The sequence below is a fragment of the Dasypus novemcinctus genome, chromosome 1 (genome assembly GCF_030445035.2).
Source record: "Dasypus novemcinctus isolate mDasNov1 chromosome 1, mDasNov1.1.hap2, whole genome shotgun sequence".
NCBI classification, from domain to species: domain Eukaryota; kingdom Metazoa; phylum Chordata; class Mammalia; order Cingulata; family Dasypodidae; genus Dasypus; species Dasypus novemcinctus.
In genome coordinates, this window is record NC_080673.1 from 157744309 (window position 1) to 157765141 (window position 20833).

Consider the following 20833-nt stretch of genomic DNA (forward strand, 5'->3'; position numbering starts at 1 on the left):
TAACTCATACTGCTTCTTTCCTCCATTTATCACTTTTTGGCACTCTCATCTAATATAAAGGCTTAAAGATATCATCACCAGATTTATGACTCACAAATTTATACTTCTAGGCAATTTCTCAGTCTTAAATTTCACACTTTCATATCTAGCAGCCTACCTGACATCTCCCCTTAAACATCTAATGAATTTTCAAACATAACAAGTGTAAAACTCAACCCCTGATTCTCCCCTCTTCCATCTATGTAAATGGCAGCTCTGTCCTTTCTGTTCTCAGACAAAACCTTGTATCACCTTTGACAACCCTTTCTCTCATATAACAAAACCATCAGCAAATGCCAACAGTTCTTCCTTCAAAGTAGGTCCATTGTCTGACTACATTTCACCACCTCTACGGCTATCAGCTGGACCAAGCCATGATCATCTTTAGTCCTGATTATTCAAATGGTCTCTATACTGGCCTCCTTATTTATGTCCTTGCTCCTTAAGAGTGACTCTCAACACAGTGGTCAAAGTGATGATTTTAGGCCCAAGGCAAGTCATATTTCTCCTCTGCTCAAAATCCTCCAATGGCTCTGGATCTCTCTCTGGAAAGAACCAATATTTTATAATGGCTTCCAAGACTCTGCATGATCTGCCATCTTCCTCTTCTCTTATGTTTACTAACCTGCAGAAAACTCTTCCCCTCACTCAATGTGCTCTAGCCTTTGACACACCAAGCATGGCATGCTTTCACTGTCCTCTCTGCCAAGAAAGTTCTCCCCATAGATATCTCTAATGGGTCCTCATTTCCTTCAAATTTCCACTCACATTCAACCTAATTAGAAAGCTCTTCTCTGAAAACCTTATTTGTAATAGTAGTCACTTCCCCAGTGCTTCATAGCTACCTCATCTTGTTAGATTTTTCTCAATAGCATTTATCACTATTCAATATCATATATAGTTGCAGTTTTTTATTTTACTGTATGCACCCCACCCCCAGACCCCACACACTAAAATGAAAGTTTTATAAGAAAAGGTATTTTGTCACTGTTACATACTCTTGTATCTTCCATTGCCTAGAAAAATGCCTGATACATAAATGCACTCAAAGAGTATTTGTTGAATAGATAAATAAATTGTTTCTGGGTTTTTCAATTCTATGGGTCATTACCCTATTTAAACCAGTTGAATTGGGGTGGGATAGGGGTCTAACATGTATCCCAAAGAGACTTGACTAATATTGTTTTTACTTCCTGGTTCTTAGTAGGATGTCAAATAGTTCTTGGAGCCAAAGGGGGAAGGGAGAGAAAGGGAGAAGTAAAAAGAGTGAGAGAAATTTGGGGGGAGGGAATGTTGGAAGGAAAGGCATGGAGGTAAAGGACAGACAGACAGAAGGATAAACAGAGATGCAGAAAGGACAGAGAGGAGGTCAATAGAAGGATCTGCCTCTGGTATGGCATGAAAAGGAGTAGGGAGTGCCCAGTGCCATCCCTACTCACCAATGGCCAGGGTCATCACTCGGAGATGGTTGCGTACCAACTTCACCACCTCGCTTTTCTGCAGGGGCGTGGCTCGGCAGCAGACCACAGCTTGACACCAAGCAGTCAGCTCCAGGAACTGCCTTTGCAGACTCTCTTGCAGGGCAAACTCCAGGGTCTTCCCAGTGATAATGAGTCCAGCCGGCAGCTCTGAGCCCTGGGGGGTGGGAAGCTGGCATAAATCCTCAGTTAACGATGCTTGCTCTGGAGAAGCTTGATTCCTCTTCTGAAGTCCATTCAACATTGTGCTCATCAGCAGCTCACAGGCATCCTTAAAAGGAGACAAAGAAGGTAAACCCTTCAGATTCCCATTGTGACCACATCCAGCTAAAGTTGTCATTTTCATTCTTTAGCAACTGTTGCATCAAGGCAATAATCAGAGCATTTCCAGACAGTTCTGTGTATATTTGGAGATAGACTAAAAGGATGAAAGACATCTCACCCTCAATTCTACAGCTAAGAATTAGGATTCATATTTTTTTATATGTACAATTTGCCTTCTCAAACAGTGCCTCAAAAGCCTTTTGGTCTCTTTCTGCCATTTACTAGCTGCTTGACCTTCCACAAATTACATAATCTCTTTTATGCTCAATTTTCTCATTTGAGAAATGGGAATATTACCTACATCATAATTTTATTGTGAGGAAAAGGTGAAATAATATATGCAAAGTGCCTACTGTGTCTGTTAGGTGACATCTAGCAGGCACTTAAAACAGTAATTATTGTTTTTATCTTCTTTTTGACTAAACACATCATTCATTCATTCAGTATTTATTGAAAACTTCCATAGAAGGAACTAATCTAGGCATGGGGGGATATGTTAACGAACATAGAAATTCTTTCCTTTGTGAAACTTACGTACTGGTCAGGATATGGTCTTGGCAGTGCTTATCATATTTGGTTTGCATATATACCCTCACTCTCCTTGCCTCATACTAATTAGGAAGTTCTTTAAAGGCAGATATCACTTTTAATTTACATTTGAAGCCTTCATAATGCCTAAAACAGCACCACATCAGGCACTTAGTAAATATTTATTGAGTGAGTTACTCAAGAAGACTAACAATATGTACTTACACAGAAATTATTCTGTCAAATGATCAGTAAGGATAGAGATAAAAATTAGGAGAAGTAAATTTAAGCTTACACATTAAACTTGAAATAACTTATTCTTGAAAGAGTCCCTCACTTAGAGCCCATTAACTCTTATTTTAAATGCTGTCTTAGCAAGCATTTCTTAGCTCACAACAAAATAAAAAGAGAAAGGAAGAAGTAGATATGGATATGAGGACATGACACAACAAAGACTTAATAACTACATAGACTATTAACAAGAGATCACTTTTAAAATGGAGCTACCTGGCGACATTCGCTGTAGGGATGAATGCTTCTGTATACCTAAAAGCCCCCAAAGAAAAGTATACAAAAATGAAGCAAAAACACTCATTATAGGCTCAATATATAATAGTAAAATTATTTTTAAAAACCTACAGGGGTTTGGTTAAATTCAAATAATACATTTGTAGATTGAAATACCCTATGTCACTAAAAATTAAGATGTCTATTAATGTGAGATGGTGTTTAAGGTACATATAAAGTGAAAAAATATGGTTATGAAACAGACTCTGTAGTATTCATATCATTATAGGTATACAGAATACGGTCTGGGTAGACACCCTCCAAAATATCAATGACAAATTATCCATGGCTTTATGATTATAGGTGCCTTGTCCTCTTTTATTTGTGTGTGTGTTTAGTTTTTACAATTATAGATTTTTTCATTGTAGAATTAGTACAATATAGAAAAGTGTCCTGAAATAGGAGTCAGGAAATTTAAGGTTTATTTTAAGCTGTGGGCTCTTAGACAAATCACAACCTTTCTGAGTCTCAAGCTCCTAATCTATAAAATGGAGATAATTTTATCTGCTATACCTCTTATAATTATCAAGTAAGATCAGGTGTGAAAAAGCTTGTTATAATTCTAGTAAACAATATGAATATAAATTTTAATAAACTCAGATTTAATTGAAATTATAAAAATAAAATTTACAAAATTAAGTGATGGGTCCTGAAAGGTTTTATTTTATTTTTTTAAAGATTTATTTTATTTATTTCTCTCTCTTCCCTCTCCCCCACCCCGTTGTCTGCTCTCGTCCATTCGCTGTGTGTCCTTCTGCATCTGCTTCCTATCAGGCGCCTCCGGGAAACTGCATTTCTTTTTTGTTGCATCATCTAGCTGTGTCAGCTCTCCATGTGTGTTGTGCCACTCCTGGGAGGCTGTGCTTTTTTCATGCAGGGCAGCTCTCCTTGTGTATGGGGCCCCCCTACATGGGGGCGTCCCTGTGTGGCACAGCACTCCTTGCACATGGCAGCACTGCACATGGGCCAGCTTACCACGTGGGTCAGGAGGCCCTGGGGATCGAACCCTGGACCCTCCATATGGTAGACAGATGCTCCATCAGTTGAGCCACATCCATGTCCCCTGAAAGGTTTTATATGTCACAATGCAGTAAATAACCCAGGATATGATTATATTACAACAAATGAAAACTTTATGAGAATGTAAACTATATAAGGTTTGTAAGCAGCTGCATTTATTGGAATCAAATTTGAAAACAAAGGAGCAAAAGAAGCTGGGAATTTGTAGAGTTGAGGCACTGTACTACAGAAAGGATTTCGGGCATTCCATCGACTGCCAGGTGGGTCACTTAGAATGGGTGCAAGAGTGATTCCTTCATTAAATAAAAAATTGGGCTCTAAGATCTAGTCCTTTTTAACTCTGTGAGGGGGTGGGAAGTAGGACAAAGGAAAAAGAAATACCAGTGAATAAGCCCCTATTACATGCCTGGCATCAAACATACATGTACTTGAATCATCATAAAACCAAGTTAAATGACCATCATTGTACGCTGTTTCATTATTTGGAAAATTTGCACAGGTGGAATGGCTGTTGAGAGCAAATAAATAACATCTTCTGCCCCTAGAACAGTCCACAGTGAATAACTGTGGCAGTTTGAGAGTATTTGGGAGTTCCAAAAAGAGAGATTATGTTTGTAAACTGGTCTGTTCCTCTGGGCATGATACCCTTTGATTGATTTAAATTCAAAGGTTTTACGTTTACTTGATTAAATCAAAGTTAGGCTTTGATTCGACCATGTCATTAGGGCGTGCAGAGTTGAGTCCCAGCCCCCTTGGTGGGCTATATACACAGACGCTTAATCAAGAACAAGAGAAGATACAAAGAAAACGACACAGCTGAGGAGAGAACTTGGTTTTGATTCTGGAGGCTTGAGGAGAGATGAGATATTCTCCTGATAGTTCACAGCTGACCTTGTGAAGAGACCAGAGCAGTTGAGAAGCCCTGAGAGATGAGCCTTAGGCCAGTCTACAGAAGAAGCTGGGCCCGAGGAGCCTTAAGAGGAAAGAGGAAGGCTGCACCTTCGCAGGTGTCGGCAGCCATCTTGCTTCAACATGTGGCAACAGACATTTGGTGAGAAAGAACCTCCTATGGTACCTTGAGTTGGACTTTTTAGGGCCTTATAACTATAAGCTTCTACTCCAAATAAATATCTCCTATTAAAAACCAACAGATTTCTGTTACTTTGCATCAGCACCCCTTTGACTGACTAATACAATATTCAATAAAAACTTCCTGAGCTTGGTAGTTTTAAATGCCTTTAAATAAAAATTGCATATTTACAAATATACTCCACAGTCCTAATGATTTTGCTGTTCACAAAAATATCTTTAAGCCAAAATCAACCACCAAGTGTTGAGTCTGCTTTTTCTTTTTAAATGTTCATTAAAGCCCTCTCATCTGCCAGATACCAAAATTAGTCATTTGTATTTTCTCATTTAATACCCACAACACTCCTACAAAATAGGCACTACCCCTAGATTATAGGTAAGGAAGATTATAAGGAAGGTAACTAACGTCCCAAGGTTATGTACCTGATCAGTGGCAGGCCAAACATTTGAACCCTGGTCTAACCATGCCTTTTTTAGTGACTAAATGGCTGGACCTATTCTTGTGCTCAGTCCCTGGCTGGTGCTAGAGCTGACTAGAGGCTGTGGCTAATGCATCACTGTCAACTGCTAGTTACTAAGGAGAGCCTACTCTTTGTGAATAAGGAAACCCTCTTTCCTCAAAGTGTACAACCTTGTTGGGAAGACTGAGACCTGATCATAAAAGTATGGCCAACCAAACAAAAGGCAGCCTATGACAAAGCCCAAGACGTGGTCCAGAAGATAAATGTTGAGTATTTCAGAGGAAGATAGTTCCCATGCTGGAATGGATATCACTGGGCTTTGAAACATGGTTAGGTTGGACTGCTGAGGAAAGAGGGAAAAGAAAGGAGGAAAGAGAGTTTTCCAGGCAGGATAAACAATATGCACAACTCTTTGGAGGGCATCACTAAACTAGAAATTTTCTGAGAAAAAGAAATGCCTGTTGAACTTAGACATAACTGGGAAGTAAAACTGGAAAAAAATAGACTGAGTCCAAACCTCTTAAATTTTCTTCTCCTTCATAAATATATGTATATATATGTGTGTATATGTGTGTATGTGTGCATGTATATATTTTATACATGATGGGATATTATGCAGCTGTAAGAAGAAATGAAGACATGACGCATATGACAACACGGATGAACCTGGAGGACATTAAGTCGAGTGAAGCAAGTCAGACACAAAAGGACAAATACTGTATGACTGCACTTTCATGAACTTAAATATGTTGTGTAAACTCATGGAGTTAATAACTAGAATGCATGTCACCAGGAAAATAGAATGAGGTTAGAGAATGGAAAAATGAGTGTTAATCTGTGCAGAATTGTAAAAACGGTTTGTAAACGTTGTAGAAATGAAAAGAAATGGTGAAAGCACATTATAGTGTTTGTAACTAGCACAGCTACTATTTGGGTATGACAGTGGTTGCAAGGGAAAGTGTAAGGATATGTATATTTCTGGAAGGAAAGCTGAAAAATGCAACATGGGACTGTATAATCTAGTGAAACCTCACATTAAATATGAATATGGGTAATATTGTATATATAACTGTTTTTACAAAATATAAATACAAATAAACTACAGAAATAGAAACAGAATAGCAGCGATGTAAAGCAGGGGAAGCATAGAGAGACTGAGAGGTGACGAATAATTTTGGTTTGTTTTATTATTATTATTATTGTTATTATTGGAATAATGAAAATGCTCTAATAATGATTGAAGTGATAAATGCACAACTATGTGGTTACACAGAATATCTTGATTGTACACTGTGGACAGATTATATGCTTTATTAATAATAATCAATAAAATTGATTTGTTTAAAATATGTATATAGGTATATGTATGTGTACATATATGCATGTGTATATTTTATATAATTATGTGGCTATATGTATATATTTACATATGTATGGATACATGGGTTTGTGTATAATTTTTTTAATTTTTCAAACTTTGGATATTCTCCCTCAATACACAGCTCTTCAAATTTCTGATATTCTCAGGAGGACTAGTTAAGAATTACCACTAGAGGGCAATATTATCCTGAGAGCTTATTTTTAGAAATACCATAAAAATATTTATTCATTTATACACCTGATTTCAAGAGAAATATCACTTCATCTGAACTTGAAAGGAAGAGAGATTCCTATTCCAGGACTTGATGGTTTTTATAATTAGGAGCTAAATCTTGCCAAGTCCCTGCTAATCCAAGCGAGTAAGTATATTTGGAGAGGGGGGGACAGGGCATGCACAGAGAAGGGAACAAGCAAATAAATAAAAATAAATAAACTAAAAAGGAACCTTTCTTCTAATGACTTGATTCCGCAATGATTCCCTGACTCATTATGATTTTTTTTGCCAAGCCATTAGAAGAACTATGCATGGTGCCCTCCCAAGCACAAACTAGGTGGCCAGATAGAATAAATAATTACCAAGGAGCTAATGGTTTTTGCTTTTTCTTTCTCTTTGCATACATCAAATCCCAAATGCTCCATACGCTTTACAAACAAAAGGACTGGTTTAATCGCATTACACTCACTTTACTTTGGGTATTGAGGATAAAGAGCCTGTCATCTGGCTTCAGTAGCTTGCATGCATAAGCTATGTTGACAGCTGTCTCCTGTTTGTCTCCTGTCAGCATCCAGATCTTGATGCCAGCTTTTTGGAGGGCTTCTATAGACTCAGGGACTCCCTCCTGCAGGCGGTCTTCAATGCCAGTAGCACCTACAATAGAATCAACATACAACAGAGCTTGTAAGAAACCAAAGCCATCTGAAGCCCTCCTAGGCCACAACTTAAACCATGATCTGTTCTAGCCAATCCAGTCCTGAACTAGGCAAATTACTCCACTATCTCCCATAGATCCTAAAAAGATATCAAGACCCACACCAAAATCATATACAAAGTAAAATCTTGGTGGGAAATCTCAGGAATCAATAACTTTATCAAATTTACTTGTTCTGTTTTTGGCTATCTGTAAATTGAGGGGGTTTGATTCAGTTACTTATGTAGTCTTGCTCTGCAATTTTATAATTCTATAATTCTACTCCTAAGGGTGAATGCAGGCTTTTAAAGAATGCTTCTCCCATCAAGACAATGTCTGTTTACAATGCTCTTTCATAATATAAGTACTCTACTGTCTTTTCCTAAAAACTGTGGGCCAGATATATTTTGGAATTCAAAAGTTTTTCATATTTTAAGAGCAAGATGGTAATATATTTTGTAATACCTGGAAACCAAACATATTAATTTTTCTGCTGCAAAACTTAACAAATGTTCACAGTAGGATAATAAAGACTATAAATAGTCTTACATCAAAGAAGGCCTGATTTTACTGCCAAATGAGTTTTGCCAGTAAACCCACAAGAGTGTTTTTAATTTTGGACTTGCGGATTAGAAAATGTGGACCTATACTACTTAAACTGTCACAGACAAATTAATTAGGAGCAGGCATCATTATTCTATTTGCTAGGCACTAAATTAGATAATTGGACTTTCTCTCTAAATAGAGGAATGGAGTTCAGAGGCTGGTTTCTTGGTGTATTCATGATTTTATTATAGATCTCCAGATTCTATGGCAGTGGTTCTCAATTTTGGCTGCCCTATAGAGCTACAAGAGGAGTCTTTAAAAATCCCAATGCCAGGCCACACCCCACACCAAATAATCAGAATCCTTAGGAATGGGAACCAAGAACCAATATCGTTTAAAGCCCTCAGATGATTCCAACATGGAGCCAAGCCCGAGGCAAGAAGTGTCAGTTGCTCATCCTTTACTTGAAATCATGAAGAGAAGAGAGAGAAGCAAATGTCATTAGTCCAGTTGCAGGTGCAAAATAAAAGAACATGGACCCTAGAGCCAGAGAGTCTTAGTTCTATCAGTTAGCATGCTACTTAGAACAAGTCACTAAACAGCTCTGAACCCTGACTTAGGTTAAAAAAAAATGGAGATCTGCTGTGAGAATTTAAAAAGACAATGCATATTAAGTTCCTTATCCAATGTCTGGCAAGCAACTTTTGCTTTTTCCTTTTGAACGAGGATATTTATTTGGTTTGGACTCTATGATACATATTAATATATTAAATGATCTTCTCAAGGATGATCACTCTGAGACCACAAAGGAAGTCTGCTTCATGGTAGCAGAAACAGAATGGAAGGAAATGGAAGCTGAGATCACATTGGAGGGGGTAGGCAGAAACACATATGTTTATTAGATCAAACTGAAAAAAAGATTCCAATGAATAACTTATTTAGAGACATATAGTATTTTTCAAAATTCTCCAGACAGGACAACCTAGTCTACCTACCAAGTAAGGTTAGTTTGTTCTCCAATCTCATGGCAGATTCAAGTAGTAATTCTTCCCTGTTATCAATGCTGGTTTCAGCTAAAAAGTGATTCTTCAGCCACTCAGCATATTCCATGTCATTCATGACCTATGAAGAAAGAAAAAAACAAACAACTCTGAGGTAGGCCATATGATCTTGCAAGATCCTACCAAGGCCGATGCAAGGCAAAATACTAAGTCATTGGCTTGTTTCAGGAATCTCTTTCTCTAGGCACACTTATGCCAGATCCATATCTTCATGCTGCCTGGTTGCTACCTTCCCAAACTGTAATCAGACTTGTGTAACACTGATAATGGATGAACCCTACAGCTCAGCATCTCAGAAATACTCAAGGTACCATAGAAGGTAGAATTGAGTTAATCTACTCAGGTAAGCAAGGAAATATGCATTTGGGAGAAGTCATGATTTAGCAGTGAAATCCAGAGTGAATCTAATAGAGTTGCTGAGAAAGTGGTATCAGGTCTGGGCAGTTTGAAGATTCTGTAGCCAGTAGCAACTCTGACATCTTTTAATCGTTAGTTTGTGGGGTTACCTCAATCATTTGGTTGAGGTAAAAAGAGAGGCAACATGGGTGAAGAAAGAAAGCCTTGTTCAAACTAAAAATCAAGTGGACCGACATCAAGGATTCCACAGGAAGTAGCAATGATAAATTTCCTTTGTATTCAATCAGTCATAGAGGGAGGAATCAACATTTTCAGTTTTTATAAAGCAGGATGGGGTGCAGGGGTGAGACAATTTCTCTATTTACCTTTTTCTTGCCCATGAGGTAATTTGATTTGCGAGAATCTGACATCTGAAGCTAAATTTTTACTAGGAGTGGGGCCGTTCCACTGAAAAAGCATTAGAGTTTTGATCTTGAACTATTCATTCTTCCTACAACTAGGTATGTGAGGCAGGCTTTTGTTCTTCCATTCAACTGGCTGATTAAGAGTATTTGGGCCCCTCTTGATATAGATGTGGAGTGGACACACCATTCTAAGGTCCACAGGATGGAGGAATAGAGTATGGATTAGAGTGGACTTACTGATATTCTATTCATGAACTATTGTGATTAGTAGTAATCGAAGAAAATGTGGCACTGGTGTGGAGAAAGTGGCCATGGTGGCTGCTGGGGGTAGGGAGAGGGAGGAAGAGATGTGATGTGGGGGTATTTTTGGGGTTGGAGTTGTCCTGGGTGGTGCTGTAGGGACAGTTACTGGACACTGTATGTCCTCCCATGGCCCACTGGGTAGACTGTGGGAGAGTGTGGGCTACGGTGTGGACCACTGACCATGAGGTGCAGCGGTGCTCAGAGATGTCTTCACCAAATGCAACGAATGTCTCATGATGATGGAGGAGGTTGTTGTTATGGGGGGTGGAGTGGGGTGAGGGGGGTGAGGGGTATATGGGACCTCATATTTTTTAATGTAACATTAAAAAAACAAAGACAAAAAAAATATGTTCAGAAAGGATTCACACATGGAAAAAATAAAGAGTCTTTGGGCCTGTAATAGACCCTACTTTTCCCCAAATATGCAGTTCCCAAGAACTAGAATTTGGGAAACAACAAGAGGTACTTTGGTTTTGGGTCCCAGCTATAGTCTCCAGTTCAGGTTTCCAAGGAGTCTTGTAATTGGGAATTACTGGGCAGCCATAACAGCACTGATGTTTTGATTTCCATGTATCCTTTTGCCTTCTCTACTAGTTAGAGCCAGGATGGAAGAAGGGAAATTGATAATCTATTACAGCAAAAATTAATGACAGGGATCAGAGCCAGGGAGGGAGAAGAAGAATGAGACAGGGGTGAGGGAAACATGGAAAAGAGTGAGAGAAGTAACAAGGGTAGCTTCCTTGGTTCTTTCCAGTATGCTCCTCATGTGGACTGTTCATTCTTTGTCTCCAAACCTATAGTGTTTATTTACATCCCTATTATATTTTATAACTAACTCCTTTTCTTCCCCCCCATAAAGTACATACTTCTTTTGCATTTGCTCTTATTAGGCTGTCTCTGACCTAAGCAGACATTTTCCCTCTTCTCCTGTCTCCTGTCCCACTTTTAAATACAGTGAAATGTGTTCATCAGTTGTGACAAACGTACCACACTAATGAAGGATGTTGCTGATGTGGGAAAATGTGGGAAGGCTAGGGAATGGGGAATATAGGAATCTCCTTTATTTTTTGTGCAACATTTATGTAATCTAAGTTTCTTGAAAAAAATTTAAAAGTATATTTTTAAAAATACAGTGAAATGGTTGAGCTTACACTGAAGGATATCCAGGTATGCAGACGGAAATGTGGTATAGCCACAGTGGTATGGATGTGGTAGGAGACTGCTTGGCTTATCAGTGAGAAAGAACACTCTGGTGATATGAGACCCTGCCTCACTGCAGCTAACCAGCTTGACTTGGTCAATTTCTTAGCCACATCTCATCAGGGACAGACATACTTGACTAATTCACTCTTAAAGTTCTCCATCACTGTCTCTCCCATGCTCACAGGGCTAGTTCTAGTAACAAAATCATTACTTTCGGAGCTCTGCCTGCTTTTTATTTAGAAAGGATACTCTATACCTTCCAAAAAGGTAATGAAGATTAATCAATACTGAGATAACATCATAGTAAATTTACCTGGCTTTACAGATAGAGACTCTTATAGGCACCTAGAAAAAATCAAGAACTGATAAGGGGATAAACTCAGGTTAGTCTCTGACACATTCTTTCCAGAGCATATTTAATGCTATAAGATAGAAGAGTGAATATTTGCAAAATCCTTGGAGAAAGAAAGTAGGATCCAGGGATTTCTGTTCCCAGCTAACTGCTGTTCACATACAAGGGTATTGGCAGATACATAAACATGCAAGAACTCAAAGACTATAACTCTCAGGCATCCTTCTAAGTACCTTGGGGCAAACTCTAATCAACCAAGATATTGAATAGAGAAGTGATGAAAACAGGACCCATGGTCCAAGGACTTTCCCTATGCCTAGATCAGGGTTTGATACATGCTGGTTTTCAGTAAATGATGGCTAAACAAATGAAAGAACAAAACAGACGGGTGTCCCAAGCAGCCTCACCTTCTTTGCTATACATAAAGTACGTAGGCCTTGTTTGGCATAGTCATCCAGGTGTCTCTGTGTTTTCTCCCTTATTATCATCTGTTGTTTTTCCAAACTTGCCCCATCTGAAATAATTAACAAAGCACAAGTGTTCCACCAGTCTGTCCAATTATATATTTTTTTAAAAAACACTGATAATTTAACATGCAACAACCAAAATCTTTTTAGTGCATCTATAAAAGGTATTCCCAAAACAAATCGTTCCCTGATTGCTTTCTCCCTGTGGATTAGAAAGCAGGTGCACACAAATACACCCACACCAGTCCCTATACCATTAATAATAACACTAGCAATAGCAATCATATTGCTAGGGGTCCTCTTTTCAGCAAGTACTTAATTTTGCTAGGCACTTAGCCAAGGGTTCTACATTGTTGCATACAGTATCTCGTGAAACCTCTCATGAACATACAAAGGAGGTATTATAATCCCCACTTTATAGAAGACGATTTTGGCACAGATAATGAGGTAACTTTATTAGACACAGCTAATGACAGAGCTCAAATTTGAATCCAGGTCTGTACCCAGGTCTGTGTGATACTGAAGTTTATATACTTTTCTACCAAATCCTATACAGCTTCCCTTACCTCACCAAAGGTGACCAATGCCCAAATATAAACTTCTGAAATTAAATTCCGATTATAGTTAACGATTTGCCAATGAAGTCTTACTAAAACCATTGAGAGGGCCTTGAATCTCAGAGACCTTGATATCACTACCATTTCAGCTCTGTGGGAACATACCTGGTGAATCCACTGAGAGCAACTCCATGATTACAGAATCAGCACCCTTTGTATACACCACAACTTGGTTGGAAAGGGGATGTCGGACCACAACGGACATCCTTTTTCTTACTGAGTCAAAGGGCAGGATGTGTAGGATTTGAAATGTTAATGGTCCCAGAGCAGCAAAGTCCACCACGACCTGCTCTGGTGTCCTGGACTGTAAAGTGCATTGGTAAGCCCGAGCAGCATACACTAAGGCCGCTTCATCTGGGCTCTCGGCCTCATAACACAGGTTGGAGGCCAAAGACTGTCCATGAAGAGATTCCACCTTGCCATTGGTGAGCCCTACATCACTGAGTTCTTTCTCTATCTCTTCATGGCAAAATGAGTCACTAGAGCCCTCAGGGTTCTCGTTCATCTGGGTGTCTTCTTCTTCCACAGGTGAAGCCAGTTTCATGCGACTGAAGAGAGGGAGTCTGCTCACAAAGGCATTTGGAACTCCAAAAGATGGTTCTTTCCTACTGGCAAGAGATGGTGAACTTGATCTTCGTGCAGACAATCGCTGGAAGAGGTTTCTAATCTCCTCTAAGGACTTAATGTGTATTCCACTCAATGATGAGGGTCTTATCTATGAAAAATAATTTTATGACGGCTTCAATAAATAGAGTAAAAAAGAAGTTTATATGGGGTATATGGGAATCCCCTCTATATTTTAAATAACATTTATGTAATCCAAGTATCTTTTTTAAAAAATTAAAAATATATTTTAAAAAAAGTTTATAATAACTTTGAAGTCAAAATGGGAAAAAAGGCATGTATAGTGATACCATTTTCTTAAATGGCTAACAGCCTACTTCACACTTACCTGCTATGGCAAACATTAATAAAAATAATAATAGCCATGATGAAAAAGATGTGCTAATGCTGATGATATTATAAATTTCTATAGCCATTTACATTTAGGAAAGAAATTTGACATCTGAAATAAAAGACATAAAATGCTAATATCTTTTATCCAGCAGGCATACTTATAGCAATTTTTTCTAAGGAAACAAACTAAAATATGGAAAATATGTCATAGTTATTATGTGCATTCCAAAAATAACAGTTTAAAAATTTAAACAAATTAGATATTCAAAAATAGCAAAATAAAAACATCTTGAAAAGTTATACAGTATTTTAAAATAATGTTTGTAAAGGTGAGGGGCAGTACTGAAAATAACTATAAAACAGTATAAAAACATAGAACAAACAAGTAAAAATACACATGTAAAAACACTGGAAAAAAGTAAATCAAAATGTTAACAAAATCAATTGTTTTGCTTTTTAATTATATAAAAATTTGTTACTTTGATTATTTTTAAATAGGTCAGTAAGCAAAAGAAGAGCTATCAGTATCATGATATGAATTTGAATTTCCATTTTTAGAGAACTTTTTCTTCTTCATAGCTTGAGCTCTTCTAGATATTAACTTGTATCAGTGATTAAACTTAGAATTTAATACTAATCAGGGAAGGCCAATTATTTATAATTTCATTCTAAAATTTTATTATTCAGAAATGCCCAAGGAATTAAAAAGTTTTCTCCTAAAAATCAGTAATTTTATGATAATTATCAGTTTGAGGGACTCAAGTTGGTAGATTTTAAAAGTTTATTAGCATCTCTGATATGAAAAGAAGAATGAAACTCAATCTCAGATAAGGTTTCCTGTATTCCACATGAATTCTCCTTATTCCCTGTCTTTCCATCATTACTTTGAAATTACACAAACCTTAACTCTTACATGCCTTCAGAGAGTTTCTCTCAGACAGAAAAATATTATATTCTTTGGGCATAAGGCAACAATATTTATTAAGCAGAAGATATTCAAACATACCTACTTTAGAAATGGATATCTGAGAAAAATTGTTACACGGAGACAAAAAGAATATCCAGTGAATTACTCTGAAAGTGCATAATCACTTTTCACAGAGCAATTTTACAGTTGAAACCTCGCAAAACTAGTTCCCAATCAAATTCAGCTTAATTGGAAGTAAATTATTTTTATGCTAACGTTGACCACCTCTGAAGTTGCCAAAAGAAAATGATATGAAGGAAAATTAAAACTTAATTGCATTGTGCTGCAAATTGAATTTTAAGTGGATGTGTACAAAAGGGGAGATGGTTATAAATTAAGAAGCTAGCTCAGCAAGCGGCGAATCACCAGTCTCTAAGACAAGTTTTTCCTCTTAAACGAAAATGAATTTTCCATGAGTTCTAAGCTACAAATAGATTTTTAAAATCCAGCTTTTGCAGGAACTACAGCACTTTGTAATGTATTATACATGTGTTGGATTTTAGACTGATTGAGTTAAAACTAGCCCAATTGGATCATGAAAGATGATCATGAATCCAATACTTTGTTTGCTTGATGTGATGCATATGATGTGAGAGATTTCAAATGTCTCAAAGAAACCTTCAGTTTGGTAAGGAAACAAGCAAAATGAAACAAACCCACATTCTACAAGATCAGCTCTTATCAGCTGTCCTCCTAGAGGCAAAATAGTGTAGTGGCTCTGAACCAGACTCCTAGTGTTCAAATCCCACCTCTCCAACAAACTGCTGGAATAGCCCTGGGTGAGTTACTTAATTTCATTTGCAAAATGGAGAACAGTAGAATAAGAGTACTAATTGAAGGTTTGATAAACAGGGAGATGACACATGTTAATACCGAGTACCTAAGTGTTGAATAAATGTTACCTGCCATTAGTATTGTTATATATTTAGGTTATCATTATTATTACCCATATAACAAGATCAGTAAAAGTACATTTAAGCCCTAAATTATATTATGGAAACTGATTGTTTGTGTTAGAAAGCTTACCTTTTGTCGTGGTTGGTTAGGAGCAGAAACCACTACTGTGTTGCAAATTGCCAATGCAATGAAGAAGTCTATGATGTCTAACGTCTCTAGTGGTGGATCCTGGACCCTCTCATCTGATGGGGTAAGGAGCTGAGGTGTAATCTGACTAAACTTGTCCAAAAGCCTTGTGTCTGGTACTACATCTGTTTCCTGAAGATCCAATAAAACAATGTGTTTTATTGTAATAAGTATCTAAAACTCAGAGCTTAAAATCAACAAGAGATGAAACTTTTACAACCATAATCTATTAAGCATGAGATAGTAAACTTTATCCTAAAAAAATTAATCCATATGGTGTCATGGGAAAGGAGACTAGGGAAATAAATATATATATAAAAAAAATACAAATAAAATAGAAAATCCAGAATGCACTAATATCCATCTTAATGGAGGATAACTTTATGTTAGAGGCTTGCAATAATTAACAAGCTGTGGCTCAGTTTCCCCTGATAAGCAGTGGGAAAAGGCTAACCCTGTCCCCCAAAAACCTATGTGTCTAAGGGCATGGCACTTCCCCACAGGTTAAACAAAGAAACCACATAGAGATGGGAATAAAGGGAAATGGAAACCTTCCCAACCTGCATATGAGAGGGAGATAAAATCCCTACAGATCAAAGAAACATCTGCTCCAGCAGCATGCCAAGAAACCATAACTCCCTACTATCTTCTAGTCACTATCAGGGAAAATTTTCACCTCTAGGGCTTCCTATTGGCCCCTGCACCTCACTCAGACCCTCAACTCCCTCCCACCAACTATCATTTCCCCACCTAGGAAAGTTCTGTATAAATTCAAATCTCCCCTCCCAGGAGTGGGCTGAAGTCTCTCTTCAGAGCCCTATCATGCTGATGTGGGGGGAGGGCTAAAGTCTGTTTTTCAGAACCCCTCTGTTGGGAGAGCTTCCTAATAAATTCTTTCTCTGCCTGTGGTCTTATCAGTCTCCGTGTTCCAGTAAGTACAATTTCTCTCCAACACTTTACCATTAACCTTAAATTAACTGGTTGTAGAAGCAAGGCCTTCCACCTAAACCTAGCTGGATATGTGTTTTCTCATTTCAAAATGCACAGTGCCAGAGATTTATAGTGCTTAGCTAGCATTCTACCTCACCATTAGATTTGCCCAAAAGCATGAAGGTGTTACTCATACCACATTATTTTAGCAAAATGTTTTAAGGCTCAAGTTACATCTATTATAGAAACCAACCCCCTAAATAAAAATTAATATAAGCAGGTTAACAGATTTTCTAATTATCATTTCCCAATAACATCCAATAAGACATTAATAAATGTTCTTCCAAAAGAGATTTCTGATTGAATACATTTGGAAACTGTCTCCTCCTCTTAAAGATTCTTAGTACAAATTGGATCTAAGAACTTTGGTTATTTAAAAAAAAAAAAAACTTACTATTTTGTTTAAAATAGTGTTTCCCACAGTTGAGAGTAATAGTTTTAAAGAAAAAATGTCATAGTAGAAATCTGCTTATAATCTGCTCTAGATTAACATAGTCAATTGCTTTAGAAAATGTTAAGCTGAATCAAAAGAGTGACCATCTGTTGAGAATCAAGTTTTCACAAAAGATCCTTTGTATTCTAATGTGTTCTTGGAAACAATGGCCTGGAAAGCACACTAATTTCAGGAAAGCTAGGAGAGTTGATATGCAGAAAAGATATTGAGCTCTGAAGAACTTGGCTTGAATTTTATGTTAGGAGTTTGGTTAAAGATGTTGTAGGCTTAATAAAAAAAAAAATATATGCTGGAAATCATGAGGTTGGGTTCAGGTTCCAGATATACTTTGAGTAGTGTCTAGTGGTTTCAAGCAACATATTTAACCCTCTGAGCTTCATTTTCCTCTTCAATTTAATGGTAAAACTGCCGCCTACCTCAGAGGCTAGCTGTAAGAAGTAAAAGAGATAATGAGTGAGATGAGACAGTTTGCAACTTCTGCCTTTGTGGCAAACACTGTTGATGTAGGTCAATCTAATACATTGTCAGGGAATTAAATGACTGCACAATGAAAAGCCTGTGTCATGACTGAGAATAAGAGAGATTCTGAAACTGGTTGTCTTAGTTTGCTGGATCTGCTATGACATATGCCACACAATGCATTTTACCAACAAGAATTTATCGGCTCATGGTTTAAGAGGCTAGAAGTCTAAATCAAGGTATCAGCAAGGCAGACCATGCTTTCTTCCTCCTCAAGTCCGTAGGGTTCTGGTGTTGTGTTGGCTTGCTGCAATCTTTGGGGTTCCTTGGCTTGCTTCTGTGCCTCCTCTCATTTGGCGATCTCTCTCTCATTGTGTCTGCTCTTGTGGTTTCTGCTGACTTCTGGCTCCTTCCTCTGGCTTTCCTCAAGTGATTGTGTCTGAATTTCTTTAGGGCCTCCAGTAGTATGGATTAAGATGCACCATGATTCAATGTGAGCACACCTTAACTAATAATAACATCTTCTAAATGTCCTTTTTACAAATGGGATCTCACCCCATTAATTCACAGGAATGTGGATTAATATCTGAATATGTCTTTTTTAGGTACATGAGTCATTCCTCAACAATGGCCAAAGCTGGGACTCTGTAAAGCAAACTCTGCTTATGAAAAGTATTATCAAAATAAATGTAAAAAGAATGCAGAAACCCATGGCCATGAAGACCTGGAAAGCACTATAAAACAATATATATAAAAGAAGAATCCATAAAAAGATTTAAAGATAGAGTTATTTCAAAATGAGGCAGCAGTCATGGAGCATTTTTCCTCTTTGGTTGTTTTTTCTAAGATTAGTCAATCCTTAGTGGTTTAGGTGTTGGTTGTTGAATTGAGGAGAAAGTATAAAGTTATTACAACATGCATTTCTTATCTATGTGACAGGCTCCACATCTACAATTTTGGCTTAAATGTGGATGTAAATATCTTCTACTTGCCACTTCAGATTCCTAAATACTACAGATGTGAAGGAATAAGACAAAGGCCAACAATGATATACTGACAATTTCTCCTTCCCACCACACTCTCCCATGGTCCTGTGGTTCTCAGCCTTTGCATGCACTATGTGCTATCTTCCCCAAATGCCTTTCCTTCCTATTATACTTTGTAAATACCTGTTCATTAGTGTAAGAGTCAGTCAAAGCGGTGCTGATGCAAAGTACCAGATATTTGTTAGCTTTTATAAAGGGTATTTATTTGGGATAAAAGCTTACAGTCCTAAGGCCCTAAAGTGTGTAACTGAAGGTACCATAAGAGGTACTTTCTCACCCAAAGTCATTTGCCATGAATTGAAGCAAGCTGGCGGGCAAAGTCTGCAAGGGTTCAGCCTTCCTCTTCCTCTTAAGGCTCTGTGGTTCCAGCTTCTTCCAATCACAGCTCTAGGCTGGCATAAGGCTCATCTCTTAGGGCTTCTCAGCTCTTCTGTTCTCTTCAACTACAAACTATCAGGCTCATCTCTCTTCCTGGGGCCACAGGATCAAAGTTCATTCCTTTTCTGTATATCTGTGTATCTACTTCCATGTTCTTGATTGAGTGTCCATTTATATAGCCACCAAGGGGACAGAGACTCAACCCTGCTTGCCCTAATGACCTGGTTGAATCAAAGTCCTAATCTTGATTTAATAAAGTAAAAGTAAAACCTGTGAATTTAATAAAATCAAAGGGGTATCATGCCCAGAGGAACAGTTTGTAAACATAATCACTATCTCTTTTCGGAATTCATAAATAAAATCAAACTGCCACAATTAGTTTAATTTTTACTCAAGTTTCACCTCTTTCATGGAGCCTTTCTTGATCCCTCCTCTTTGTGTCCTTACTATACTCTGCATTAAATACCATTACTGCATCTTTAATACAGCCTACATTTATGTATTTATATGACTGACTTCTTTACCTAAAACAAAACTGGAGGATGGAGGCCATGTCTTAACGATTTTAAATCCCTAGTCTCCATTATTATACTATTGTCTTCCATTAATCTCTTAATTCATTCATTTATACCATTTTTACCATAAGTATGTATTGTTCATGTATGGAGCCAGGCACTCCTCAATCTAATAGGGGTACAGAAGACAAACCATCCTGTCTTGCATGGACTTCACATTCCAATTGGGGGAGACAAAGATCCAAAACTAACCTATAAGCAAATAAAGTACTTCTGAATTGGAACAGAGAAAGAACTAAGGGAAGGGCATGGAAAGTACTTTGGACTGGGTGGTAGGAAAAGTTTCACTGAGGAGGTGACATCTGAGCTGAGACATCAATGACAAGAAAGAGACAGTCATACAAAGACCTAAAAGAAGAGAATTCCAGGTAGAATGAATAGCATGTTTGTTGAACAGAAGAATATAGAGGATTCTAGGAAGATATATTCTCATTAACATGGTCAAGGTTTCTATTTCTAAAATAGGTAATATAAAGCAAGGAGTTGTGGGCCTCAATATCATTCTAACTCCCAAAGACTAATTTATCTTTGCCAGGATCCTGCTTAGGATCCTCACTCTCTTGATTTCAATGTGCTTCCTCATGAAGGATGCCATCTTACAAACTTGCACTTATAAACAGCACAGTTTTCAGGGTGTTCCCAAGCTGGTGTTTTTAACCTGGGCTCCATGGTTGGGCTTTTGGAACCATATGCAAGATTTTCACAAATGCTCATTTCTTACGTCAAAGGATTCATAGATTTCTCAAAGTGTTCCTCAGACCCCAAAAAGGTAAAGTCAACTGCACAAAGACATGAAACAAAGAGGCAAATCATTTGTTAT

At 37.7% G+C, this 20833-nt stretch overlaps 1 protein-coding gene across 1 annotated transcript in view; it reads right to left on the minus strand.

Moving 5' to 3' along the window:
* The window catches only part of ATP10D (ATPase phospholipid transporting 10D (putative)), a 111110-nt gene that overhangs the window by 21889 nt on the left and 68388 nt on the right, over positions 1-20833 (minus strand). The window contains 6 exon segments of the mRNA XM_058299069.2: positions 1479-1788; positions 7570-7754; positions 9336-9462; positions 12428-12534; positions 13210-13819; positions 16055-16243. Of these exon segments, the coding sequence (XP_058155052.1) occupies positions 1479-1788; positions 7570-7754; positions 9336-9462; positions 12428-12534; positions 13210-13819; positions 16055-16243 (1528 nt within the window).